General features: G+C 46.2%; 1 protein-coding gene across 1 annotated transcript in view; it reads right to left on the bottom strand.

The window, feature by feature from the left end:
- Positions 1 to 470: 470 nt before the first annotated feature.
- LOC134345131 (rho guanine nucleotide exchange factor 26-like) overlaps positions 471 to 13070 on the bottom strand; it is a 235424-nt gene continuing 222824 nt past the window's right edge. The window contains exons 13-15 of the mRNA XM_063045315.1: positions 7081 to 7151; positions 4505 to 4609; positions 471 to 1502 (exon numbers count right to left, since the gene is read on the bottom strand). Of these exons, the coding sequence (XP_062901385.1) occupies positions 1360 to 1502; positions 4505 to 4609; positions 7081 to 7151 (319 nt within the window). The 3' untranslated portion in view covers positions 471 to 1359. The remainder of the gene's footprint in view (positions 1503 to 4504; positions 4610 to 7080; positions 7152 to 13070) is intronic.

A 13070-nucleotide genomic window follows, 5' to 3' on the forward strand; every position in this document is an offset into this window, starting at 1 on the left:
TCATCACAGAGCAATGTGTGGTTAAGTGCCTTGCTCAAGGACACAACACGCTGCCTCAGCTGAGGCTCGAACTAGCGACCTTCAGATCACTAGACCGACGCCTTAACCACTTGGCCACGCGCCACACCAATCTTATCAACCACACATATCAATTCTTCACACCACTCTCAAAGTTCAGCCTCACCAATGTTATATACAACTTCAGCACAACATCCCAACTCCTGTACTTACTGCTCTGATTTTACGAAGGCCAACTTAGTGATTCTGTGGAATTCATTGCCACAGGCGGCTGAGCAGGGCGAGTCACTGGAGGTTGATAGGTTCATGATTAGTCAGGGTGTCAAAGGTTACAGGGCGAACACAGGAAAATGGGGTTGAAAGGGATAATAAGTGGAGCAGACTTGATCAGCCAAGTGGCCTAATTCTGCTCCTATGTCTTATGATCACTCTATATAACCCTATCTACCTGTGATGACACTTTCGAGAAACTATGGATTTGTATTCCCATATCATTTTCATTTTGCTGCACTCCTCGCTGCCCTAATATTCACTGTTTATGTCTCAGCCCGAAACATCGACCATTTGTTCCCCTCCATAGAGGCTGCCTGACGTGCAGAGGTGTGCCAGCAATGCTGTTGTGCGTTACTGTGCAAGTCATACCCTGGCTTGGCCTTCCGAATGGTGGAAGATGTGGAGATGATGACAACTCTGTGTAATCAGACAGAAAAGTGGAGAAATCCTGAGTGGATTTTGTGAGACAGCTTCACTCTTTGTTATAGTTTTCTGTAATAAACTGCATTTTATTCAGTGCAATACAATCACATTAAACATTACCACAGACCAACTCATAGTCAGTGGTTTCCATAACTCTGAATATTTAATCAAAGATTCAGCAGCGAAACCTTAACTTAAAAGACGTGTTATTTGCATGATCGTGCCTGTTACTACATTTGAACACAGCTAAGCTCTGGGTCTGCTGCTGTGCCTACTATCCGAAGGGTATTCCTGTCACAGTTGTTCTCCTTCATAGAACAAGGTCACCCAATACTCATGGGTCATCTCAAAAGAAATGATTCACAGGGGCCCCGAGTCCAACATCGAGCAAGGCAGGGTTCCAGGGATTTCCTCGACCACGATTTATTTACACGATCCCTGACACCTCCACCTCACCCTTTCTCAACCGTTCATTCAGCGGTGTTGCTGCCAAGCGTTCCAGCGGGTGGCTTAATGCCCAAGAGGTCTGTGGCAGACCCCATACAAGGCGGTGGGTGGGTGGGGGAGAGGTGTTTCTCCTCGCTGACAGTAGGATGCCCAACCTCTGCTCCAGCCCAGGCCCGCTCGCTCTGGCTCTCCCACTGTCTAGACGTGTGTTTCCAGTCCCAGCAGCCGTCCCATACGCTGCATGTTCTTGCTGATGGTGGCCTGACATGTGATGACCTTGGCACACTCCATAGGAAACCAACCGATCTCACTGTCTCGCAGTCGCTCCCCTTCGCACCAGCCTGCAAAGTGAAGTTGTCCGTTAGTCATACAGCACCACAGCACAGAAGCAGGCCCTTCAGTCCATTTAGTCGATGCTGACCTGGAAGAGTCAAGAGCACTAAACACAGAACCAGGCCCTTTGACCAACCTAGACCATGCAAACTGATAGTCAGAGAGCACTAAACACAGATAGAGCCCTTGTGTCTGTCCATCCAGGTCGTACCAAACTCATAGAGTCATAGTGCACGAAATGTAGAAACAGGACCTTTCACCAATGTAATCCATGCTGACCTGATCAGTCATTGAGATCTACAGGCAGAAAGAGGTCCTTCTGTCCACCCAGCTCAAGCTGACTTCAAAACCATACAGCACTACAGCACAGAAACTGTCCCTGTAGCCCATCTAGTTTGTACCAACCCTATTTTTTACCTACTCCCGTCTGCCTACCCCCGATCATATCACTCCAAACCCCTGCCATCCCTGTACTTACGTTTCTTAATCATTACAATTGAACCAGTATCCACCACTTCTGCTGACAGCTCGGTCCATGCTCTCATCGCTCTCTCAGAGAAGTTGTTCCCCCTCAAATTCCCCTTAAAATATTTCACCTTTTATCCATAACCTATGACTATAACTTCTGTTTTCACCCACCCTGAGGGGGTAAAGTCTGCATGTGTTATACCCCTCATAATATTTTACACTTCTAAGACCATTCTCCTACACCCTAGGAGATGAAGTTCTAATCTATTCTACCTTTCCTTATAACTTTGGTCTTAAGTCCTCAAGAAACTGGCAAAATCTGTGTTAAGTTTGACTGTACTCTTTTCAATTTTATTGATCTCTTTCTTGTAACATCTGCTGGACGATGCTGAGGATGTTCTATGAGTCTGTGGTGGCCAGTGCTATCATGCTTGCTGTTGTGTGCTGGGGCAGCAGGCTGAGGGTAGCAGACACCAAGAGGATCAACAAACTCATTCATAAGGCCAGTGATGTGGGGATGGAACTGGACTCTCTGACGGTGGTGTCTGAAAAGAGGATGCTGTCCAAGTTGCATGCCATCTTGGACAATGTCTCCCATCCACTACATGGGTGGCAGTGTTAGCTGTGAGGAGGATGCTAAGAGGATGCAGGGTGACTTGGATAGGTTGGGTGAGTGGGCAAACTCATGGCAGATGCAATTTAATGTGGATAAATGTGAAGTTATCCACTTTGGTGGCAAAAATAGGAAAACAGATTATTATCTGAATGGTGGCCAATTAGGAAAAGGGGAGGTGCAACGAGACCTGGGTGTCATTATACACCAGTCATTGAAAGTGGGCATGCAGGTACAGCAGGCGGTGAAAAAGGCGAATGGTATGCTGGCATTTATAGCGAGAGGATTCGAGTACAGGAGCAGGGAGGTACTACTGCAGTTGTACAAGGCCTTGGTGAGACCACACCTGGAGTATTGTGTGCAGTTTTGGTCCCCTAATCTGAGGAAAGACATCTTTGCCATAGAGGGAGTACAAAGAAGGTTCACCAGATTGATTCCTGGGATGGCAGGACTTTCATATGAAGAAAGACTGGATGAACTGGGCTTGTACTCGTTGGAATTTAGAAGATTGAGGGGGGATCTGATTGAAACGTATAAGATCCTAAAGGATTGGACAGGCGAGATGCAGGAAGATTGTTCCCGATGTTGGGGAAGTCCAGAACGAGGGGCCACCGTTTGAGGATAGAGGGGAAGCCTTTTAGGACCGAGATTAGGAAAAACTTCTTCACACAGAGAGTGGTGAATCTGTGGAATTCTCTGCCACAGGAAACTGTTGAGGCCAGTTCATTGGCTATATTTAAGAGGGAGTTAGATATGGCCCTTGTGTCTACGGGGGTCAGGGGGTATGGAGGGAAGGCTGGGGCGGGGTTCTGAGTTGGATGATCAGCCATGATCATAATAATTGGCGGTGCAGGCTCGAAGGGCCGAATGGCCTACTCCTGCACCTATTTTCTATGTTTCTATAATGCACTGGTTGGGCACAGGAGTACATTCAGCCAGAGACTCCACCAAGATGCAACACAGAGCGTCATAGGAAGTCATTCCTGCCTGTGGCCATCAAACTTTACAACTCCTCCCTTGGAGGGTCAGACACCCTGAGCCAATAGGCTGGTTCTGGACTTATTTCATAATTTACTGGCATAATTTACATACTACTATTTAAATATTTATGGTTTTATTACTATTTATTATTTATGGTGCAACTGTAATGAGAACCAATTTCCCCTGGGATCAATAAAGTATAACTATGACTATGATTATGACTAATATCCTCCAGTCAGTCTTCTCCCTTGGATGGAGCCTTGCCCTCCCTTCAAGTTGAGTTCCACCAGCACACAGGTTGAATCAGTAGTGAGGAAGGTAAATGCAATGTTAGCATTCATTTTGAGAGGACAAGAACTAAAAGTAAGGATGTGATGCTGAGGCTTTATAAGGCACTGGTCAGACTGCACTTAAGAGTATTGTGAGCAATTTTGGGCCCCCTGTCTCAGAAAGGCTGTGCTTGCATTGGAGAGGATCCAGAAGTTCACGAGAATGATCCCTGGAATGAGAGGGACAACGTGCGATGGTTTTGGGCCTATACTCGCTGGAGTTTAGAAGAATGAGGGGTAATCTGATTGAAACATATTGAATTTTGGAAGGTCAGATAAAGTGGATGTGGAGAGAATGCTTCGTATAATGGGTGAGTATAGGATCAGAGGGCACAATCTCAGAACAGAAAGTTGCCCCATTAGAACAGAGACAGGGCGGAATTTCTTGAGCCTGTGGATGGTGAACCTATAGAATTCATTGGCACAGACAGCTGTGGAGACAAAGTCATTGAGTATAGTTAAAGTGGATGCTGATAGTTTCTTCATTAGTTGGAAGGCAGGAGAAGGTGGTCAAGAGGGAAAATAAATCAATCATAATGGATTGGCCGAAAAGACTCGATGGACCGAATGGCCTAATTCTGCTGCTATGTCTTATGGCCACACACAGTGTGGTACTCACCGTCCTCCAGACTCTGGTACAGTAACACCACATCGGCCACCTGGAGGGACAGCTCGTCAGGCTGCTTGGCTGGGTAGGTTCTGGTGATCTCCACCTGCGTCAGAGCTGTTGGGGAGAGGGAGGAAATGAGAAAACAAGGTAAGGTGTTATGTATAAAGAATTCAAGAGTAGACAGGAGTCATTCAACTTGCATTAGCTCTTGCTGAGGACCTATCCCAGGCCCAACTTATTGATGCAATCACAAAGGAGGTACAACACTGGCTAAACTTCATTAGGAGTTTGAGGAGATTTGGTACGTCACCAAAGACCGTTTCAAATTCATACAGATATAGCGTGGGGGACATTTTAACTGGCTGCATCATTGTCTGGTTTGGGAGGAGGCTACTGCACAGGCTTGGAAAAAGCTGCAGAAAGTTGTGAACTCAGCCAGCTCCACCATGGGCACCAGCCTTCCCAGCACCGAAGACACCTGCAAAAGATGATGTGTCAAAAAGGCAGTGTCCATCGTTCAGGACCCCAACATGCAGGGCGTGCTCTCTTCTCATTGCTACCATCAGGGAGGAGGTACAGGAGCCTGAAGACAAATACTTAACATTTTAGGAACAGCTTCCACCTCTGCACCATCAGATTTCTGAATGGATAATGAAGCAATGCAGGAACACTACCTCAGTATCTATGCTCTCTTTTGCACGATTTATTTAATCATAGTTTATTGTAGTTTGTAGTATTGTATTGAACTGGACTGCTGCCACAAAACAACAAATTTCATGACATAGGTCAGTGACGTTAAACCTGATTCTGATACTGAGACCTCAGCTAGGAAAGAGCACACAGTTCTGGCTTCCTTGCGGAAGATCTGCAGAAAGACGTGATGCAATTTGTAAGAAGTATTGATCCCAGGGATGGTACATTGGCAGGGAGGATTGAGCAAACTGCTGACTGTGCTGCAGGGACAAATGACAGCACACCTAACACCAACAACCACCACCCAGATTTATAATGTTTACTCCAGTCAAAGAGCTAAACGCCATGAAAACAGGCCATTGGTCCACCTCATCCAGGCTGACCAAGTTGTCTACTCGTGTTGTCTCATTAGCTCCCATTTGGTCTATAACCCTCTAAACTGGGGGTTCCCAACCCGGAGTCCATGGACTCCTCAGTCAATGGTAAGGCTCCATGGTATAAACAAGGCTGGGAACCCTTGCTGTAAACCCTTCCTCTCCATATATCTGTCTAAATGTCACTATATGTCTGAATTGCACCTACCTCTACCACTTCCTCTGGCAACTTGTTCCATAGTCCCACCACAGCCACCCCCCGGTGAGAAAATGTCGCCTCTTTCACCTCCTTTAGATCTTTCCCTCCTCATCTTAAGTCGATGCCCTCTAGATTTAGACCTCTGGGAGGTCCACCTTTGGTTGGGGCCGACCATGAGTGTTTATTTCCCGGCTGTCTACGTGATACGCGAGCCAGGGCAGTATGCTGTGGCCCATGTAGCAGGTTCCTGCTCTCCACACAGTTGATGAATCCAGAGGAACGCTGAGAATGGACACAACTTAGCGCCAGCGTCATCCCGGGAGTCACCAGTCAGCATTCCTGTCAGTAGAAACGATTCTGCCAGGCCGATGTCACACGTGCTATCGGAAGCATTCAATAGGTACTGGGAGCTTGTCCCCATTACCATCCCCAGCGATAACAACCTTAAGGAACTAAAGCTCCTGTATCCCAGGAAAGAAGACTGTGACTATTCACCTATCACTCAGTGACCACTTTGTCTGGTTCACCTGTTCATTAATAAGCTCAGTTCTATACTCAGCCTCTGTAACTCACCTGCGTCAACGGGCCTGTTAACGTGCTGTAATACTCTGTGACTCGAGACACTAGAGGTGACTTGCATTGTCCAGTTAACCTACTGACCCTTACGCCATCAGAATCAGGTTTATTCTGACCGACATAGAATATTACAGTACGGTACGGGCACTCTGGCCCACATTGTTGTGCCAATCTTTTAACCAATGTGGGAAGGAAGTCCTGACGAAGGGTCTCGGCCCGAAACATCGACTGTACCTCTTCCTAGAGATGCTGCCTGGCCTGCTGCGTTCACCAGCAAACTTTTGTGTGTGTTGCTGGGAAGGAAGTGTTGGGTTCTAACGCTTGGGCTTCCCTCCTACAGAACCCTCCATCCATGTGAGTCATCTGAATTGTCCCGAGGTACCTGTCTCAACCATTGCCTCTTGCACAGTGTCCCATGCGCTCACCATCCTCCGACAGAAGGGGCCATTGTGAAATGCTACTGTGTGGGGGTGGGGAAGGAAGTGTGCGCGCGCGCGTGTGGGGGGAAAGAGAAAGAGGAGAGTGAGTGTGCATGTGAGAGAGCGACAGAGAGAGTGTGTGAGCGTGAGATGGAGGCAGAGCTGCAGTTCACCTTGGAGGCCATTTGGCGGCAGTGCGTATTCGCCAACAGCCGCCTGACGGCTCCCCGAGTCCACAACGCTGGCCAGTCCCCTGAACATCGCCGCCCACCGCCAACTCCCTCCCATCCTCCCACCCAGCCCACACCCTGACCGGATACTCACTTGTCCTGTCTGGGTGTTGCCTCTCGGCGCCGCTCTGCCCCAGGGCCGTCAGCCAGCGAGCGCGATCACTCCTGCACAGAGACAACCGAGACATATTAAACTGCATTCTCACCCCAGTGGCTCTCGGTGTCTGCAACCTCCGCCCCCCTCCACCCTACTCGCACCCCGCTTCCCTCCGACGGACAGTTTAGGTGACCCTCTGCTGGCTTTGGAAGAGCGCCGCAGAGTAAATCCCACCTCCCCCCTCCCCCCAGCAATCGTCCCGTTTCCTCTCTGCTCCTGACTACACAACGCTGGCCAGTCCTTAAATAACCTTCTCTCTGTTCATTCTGAATGTCACCGTCCTTTTAGATACATCCCAGACTACGGGCGCGTTGCGGCTAAGGATCCGGAATGGTTGGGTGCTGGAGTGTGGAAGCATTAAAAGCGAATTGGATGAAAAGAACGTTGCGGGGATATTGGGATGAGATAGTTCAGCTAGCCGAGTGTGTATTGGCAACGGCGCTTGCATTTTACACCAGTATTTCACGGGCTACTATCTGCTGTCCAACATTCGGGATTGTGAATTTTGCTCTGATAACAACGTCTTGCTCAGGACACACAAAGTGCTGGAAGAACTCAGCGGCCAGGCAACTTTCCATAGAGCATCCTTCATCATTGTGTGTGTGTGTGTGTGTGTTACACTGGATTTCCAGCATCTGCAGAATCTCTCGTGTTTCTGTCTTGCGAAGAGTAGCGCAGATTATTACATCAGTACTTGTCGCACGCAAACACCTTCCCCTTTCCGCCTTGTTTGACGTACAAACAGATTGAACAAAAGTGCCGCGGGCAGCAGGGATGAAATGTTAAACCCTCCCAGTTTACAGTAGCTTTTAATGAAAGACTGGTTACACCATAAGAAAATTGGGGAAATGCAGTACCATCAACTCACTCGCCAAAATCGCGACTAAAGTGCGCGCGCACACACCATCGAGATACAAAGCAGACACACATCGATCTATGTCGGTGAACCATGCAAACACACCCACCTATAGGTAAACTGCACACACATATATACATATACACACACACACTTTATGCCGGAATAACCATTGAGTGACAGAAGTCTCTGGTGTACACACACACACACACACACAGTAGACACATGCTTTGAGATATATATCCTTAGATCGTGTGTACACACCAACTGAAGTTTATCATAAACACATACACACACACAGAGTAAACATCCACTGAGCATACACACGTGGACATACACAGACACATCACACACATTGAGCTCTCACAACACATTCACATTGACACGCCCACATTTACACATATAGACAAATCCATTGAGGCTTACAGTATATAATTATGTGGTTTTGTCAGTTTTAGTCTTGGTTTGTCCTGTGTTTCTGTGATATCATTCTGGAGGAACATTGTATCATTTTTTAATGCATTGCATTTCTAAATGACAATAAATGAGGACTGAGTGTCCTCATAATCTAATCTAATCTAATGTTCACTGTTCCCTCTGAACTGAGCCGGTGTGCGGCCACGCAGTAACTGAAATGCTCCCCTGCACATAGCCTTTCTTGCCATGTAGCTGGAATTTTCTTTCATATACAAACTATGACAAAAGTATTGCTTCATAAATATCACAGCAATATGTGATTTCAAATCTGTCATTTCTGAGAAAGACTGGTTCAGTTAAAACATTCATACATCTATTCAGACATCTCTCTCTCTCATACACACACACTTTTAGATAAATCCATTGAGACATAACTCAGTGGCCTCCTGTACCTAATAAAGTGGTCACTGAGTGTATGTCCATGGTCTTCTGCTGCTGTAGCCCATCCACTTCAAGGTTTGACATGTTTTGTCTCTTCTGATGCTTTTCTGCACGCCACTGTTGTAACGTGTGGTTATTTCAGTTACCGTCACCTTCCTGTCAGCTTGAAGCAATCAGGCCATTCTCCACAGACATCTCTCATTAACAAGGCATTTTTACCCACAGAACTACTGCTCACTATGTTTTTTTTTGTTTTTTGCACCATTCTCTGCAAACTCCAGACCGTTGTGTGTAAAAGTCCCAGGAGATCAGCCTTCTTTGGAGATAGCAAACTACCCCGTCGGGCAACAACATGGTCAAAGTCACTTAGGTCACATTTCTTCCCCATTCTGATGTTTGGTCTGACTACAACTGAACCCTTTCTGTCATAATGTATGCTGGCAATATCGGACCCAAGTGTGTAGGAAAGAAAAGACTCTGGTGTAGAGACGGTGACCAAAATTTATTCATAATATTTCTAAATGAACATCGGTGGCTGGTATGAGTGACACCATGAGACGTAACATTCTCAAAACACCAGAAATCAATGTTTGGAACACTGACACACACACACACAATGCTGGAGGAACTCAGCAAGCCAGGCAGCATCTATGGAAAATAGTACAGTCGACGTTTTGGGCTGAGACCCTTCCTCAGGACTGGAGAAAAAAAGATGGAGTATTGACATAACACTCTCTAAACTACGATCCCACAATTAGTGTTAATTGGGCATCTTAAGTAATTCAAGTAACACAGCTCCCCCCACAGGCCCGTAGGGATCGTTACAGCATCCCTCTCCCTGCGCCATTAGGTGCCACAGAGCAATGGGCTCCAAGGTTTTTAGAGCACCTGGATGGGTTAATTGTTGTTTAATTACAGTTGGTAATTGTTTAGATTTCCTTGTATTTTTTCTCAAGCAACTTGCTTTTTGTAATGCGGTCTCCCAGTGCCTTCAGTTCAAAATTGTAAAGTTTATTTTGATAGGCTCGAGAATTCCGCATTATTTTTATTATCTAAATGGACGCCTGATTAGCGCTAATCGCAGGGTCCTAGTTTTGAGAATGTTACGTCTTGTGGTGTTGCTTGGCTGAACCACAGGTGTTGTATTGGAATAATTATGAATAAACTTTGGTCACCATCTCTGTATTGCAGTCTGTCTTCCCTCTGCACGTGGGTTCCAACATTGCTGGCATACATCGTGGCATCTTGACCATGTCTGTAAACTTTTATGCACTGAGTTGCTGATTAGATATCTGCACTAGCGAGCAGGTGTATCTAATGAAGTGTCCACTGAATGTCTATCACGCACACTTACATGGACACACCAACCGAGACACATATCACAAACACACACTTAGATGACACACAGGATGAGGTATCACAACACACTCACATGGACACACCAACTGAGGCACATACATTCAGACAAATCCATTGAGAAATATATCACTTATAATGCTATTGAGATCTCTCTCACACACACACACACACACACACACATGGATGCACCACTGAAACATAGAAACATAGAAAATAGGTGCAGGAGTAGGCCATTCGGCCCTTCGAGCCTGCACCGCCATTTATTATGATCATGGCTGATCATCCAACTCAGAACCCAGCCTTCCCTCCATACCCCCTGACCCCTGTAGCCACAAGGGCCATATCTAACTTCCTTTTAAACATAGCTAATGACCTGGCCTCAACAGTTTGCTGTGGCAGAGAATTCCACAGATTCACCACTCTCTGTGTGAAGAAGTTTTTCCTAACCTCGGTCCTAAAAGGCTTCCCCTCTATCCTCAAACTGTGACCCCTCGTTCTAGACCTCCCCAACATCGGGAACAATCTTCCCGCATCTAGCCTGTCCAATCCCTTTAGGATCTTATACGTTTCAATCAGATCCCCCCTCAATCTTCTAAATTCCAACGAGTACAAGCCCAGTTCATCCAGTCTTTCTTCATATGAAAGACCTGCCATCCCAGGAATCAATCTGGTGAACCTTCTTTGTACTCCCTCTATGGCACACATCTCAGACACACACACTGAGATAGACGTATCCATTATAATATATATCAAACACACAACCTTACATTCAGCCAGTATGGGAACCCTGTACTCTGCTACAAGAGGTTCAAAGTTCACAGTAAATTTATTATCAAATTAAATACAGTATATGTCACCATATTCTAAAATGAGCTTCATTTTCTTGCGGGCATTCACAGTAAATACAAAGAAACACGATAGGATCAATCAAAAACCACGCACAAAGATGGAACATAGAAGAACATAGAATAGTACAGCACATTACAGGCCCTTCTGTCCACAATGTTGTGCCGACCCTCAAACCCTGCCTCCCATATAACCCCCCATCTTAAATTCCTCCATATACCTGTTTAAGAGAAGTTTAAGAGACTCCATAGTCTCTTAAACTTCACTAGTGTATCTGCCTCCACCACTGACGCAGGCAGTGTAGTCCACGCACCAACCACTCTCTGAGACAACCAATATGAAAAAGGCAATGAATTGTGCAAATGCAAAAAGATAACATAATAATAATAAATAAATAAGCAATAAATATTGAGAACATGAGTTGTAAAGTACATGAAAGTTCTGTGTTAACTTACAATTCAGACTGAATAAGCTAGAAGGCCAGTTGTGAAACTGGGGATTATACCCTAAAGTCGTTAGAAGTTTTATTTCAGATGAACTGCCACTGCCAAGGCCTTGAACTGTTTCTCATCCCTTGACAATCACAGGAGATTCACCAAGTCGTGTCACTCAGCAATCCATCAACAGCAAAGAGCTGCAGGCTTCTTTAACACCCTGACTGCCTCACTGACAGACGGTTCATTAATCACTGGCAGCCTTGACACATGGGAACTTTTATTTATTACTTATTTTATTTAGAGATACAATCGGAACAGGTCCTTCCAGCCCAATGAACTGCACTGCCCTGTAACCCACCTATTTAACCCTAGACTGATCACAGGACAATTTACAATTAAGTAACCGGCACGTCTTTGGACTGTGGGAAGAATCAGAGCATCCAGAGGAAACCTACGCAGTTCAGGGGAGAATGTACAGACAGCACCAGAATTGACCTCTGAACTCTGACACCCAAAGCTAAAATAGCATCGTGCTAATGCTATGTTACCGAGATGCCCTGGTAGCAGGGTGGGGTGGTATAGCTGGTTGTTCGTCAAGGAATAAATTGACATTGCATTTCTAAATGACAATAAACGAGGACTGAGTGTCCTCATATCTAATTTAATCTAAAAAAAAATTGTTCCAAACCTTCAAGCTGTTTTCACTCATCCTCTCACTTAACAAGTGATTTGCATTTATATATTACCTTTCAGCTTTGTCCTCCAAGAGGACCACAGCCTTGATGGAGGGTTTGGAGGCTTGTGTGCCTCAATGACCTGGAGTTGGCTGGAGTCAGGGTCTTGTGCTTTTGCTCTCAGCCAGGTCAAAGGTTAGAGGTCAGACTAAGAGTGATCCACTGGTCGTGCAAGTTCATGGTTTGGCTCAGGGCTCACAACCCTGAATGGTCAAACAAAACTGTTACAGAAACAGTAATGAAGAATCCTTCTACATCTGTGTGTGATTGAGGGCTCTGAACCACAATAGAGAAGATGGCCAGGGTCAGACAGAAATAGAGGACCTTCATTGCTGCCCTAAACACCAGCAGCGTAATAGGCAGTACGTTTCATCCTTGTGAAAGTCCCAGCAAATCAATTACTTCAGCGTCAACCCTATTGTGTCAGAGCGTAAAATCTTCACCCTAGTTACACACAGCAGCGTTGCAAAAAGGCCTAATGACCTGTGGTGTTGATTGGTGGTGGGTGACATGGTAGCCCAATCATTTCGTGGTAACATCAAATACTGACTGGGGTTTGATTCCCCTTGCTGTCTGTACAGAGTTTGTGCGTTCTCCCCGTGGCCTCTGGGTGCTCTGGTTTCCTCCCACATTCCAAAGACACGCAGCTTAAGGTGATTGAGTTGTGGGGCGCCAGAAGTGTGGCAGCTCTGTGGGCTACCCCCAAAACGACAGGTTTCACCGTATGTTTCGATGTGACAAATAAAAGCTCACCTGTAAGCCTGAGCGACAAACACTGGCCACAACGTAGGTCAGTCTCCTGCCTGACCACAGCTGCGTCCCCTGGGGCCTCCGGGT

Source organism: Mobula hypostoma, chromosome 4 (assembly GCF_963921235.1).
Source record: "Mobula hypostoma chromosome 4, sMobHyp1.1, whole genome shotgun sequence".
NCBI classification, from domain to species: Eukaryota; Metazoa; Chordata; class Chondrichthyes; order Myliobatiformes; family Myliobatidae; genus Mobula; species Mobula hypostoma.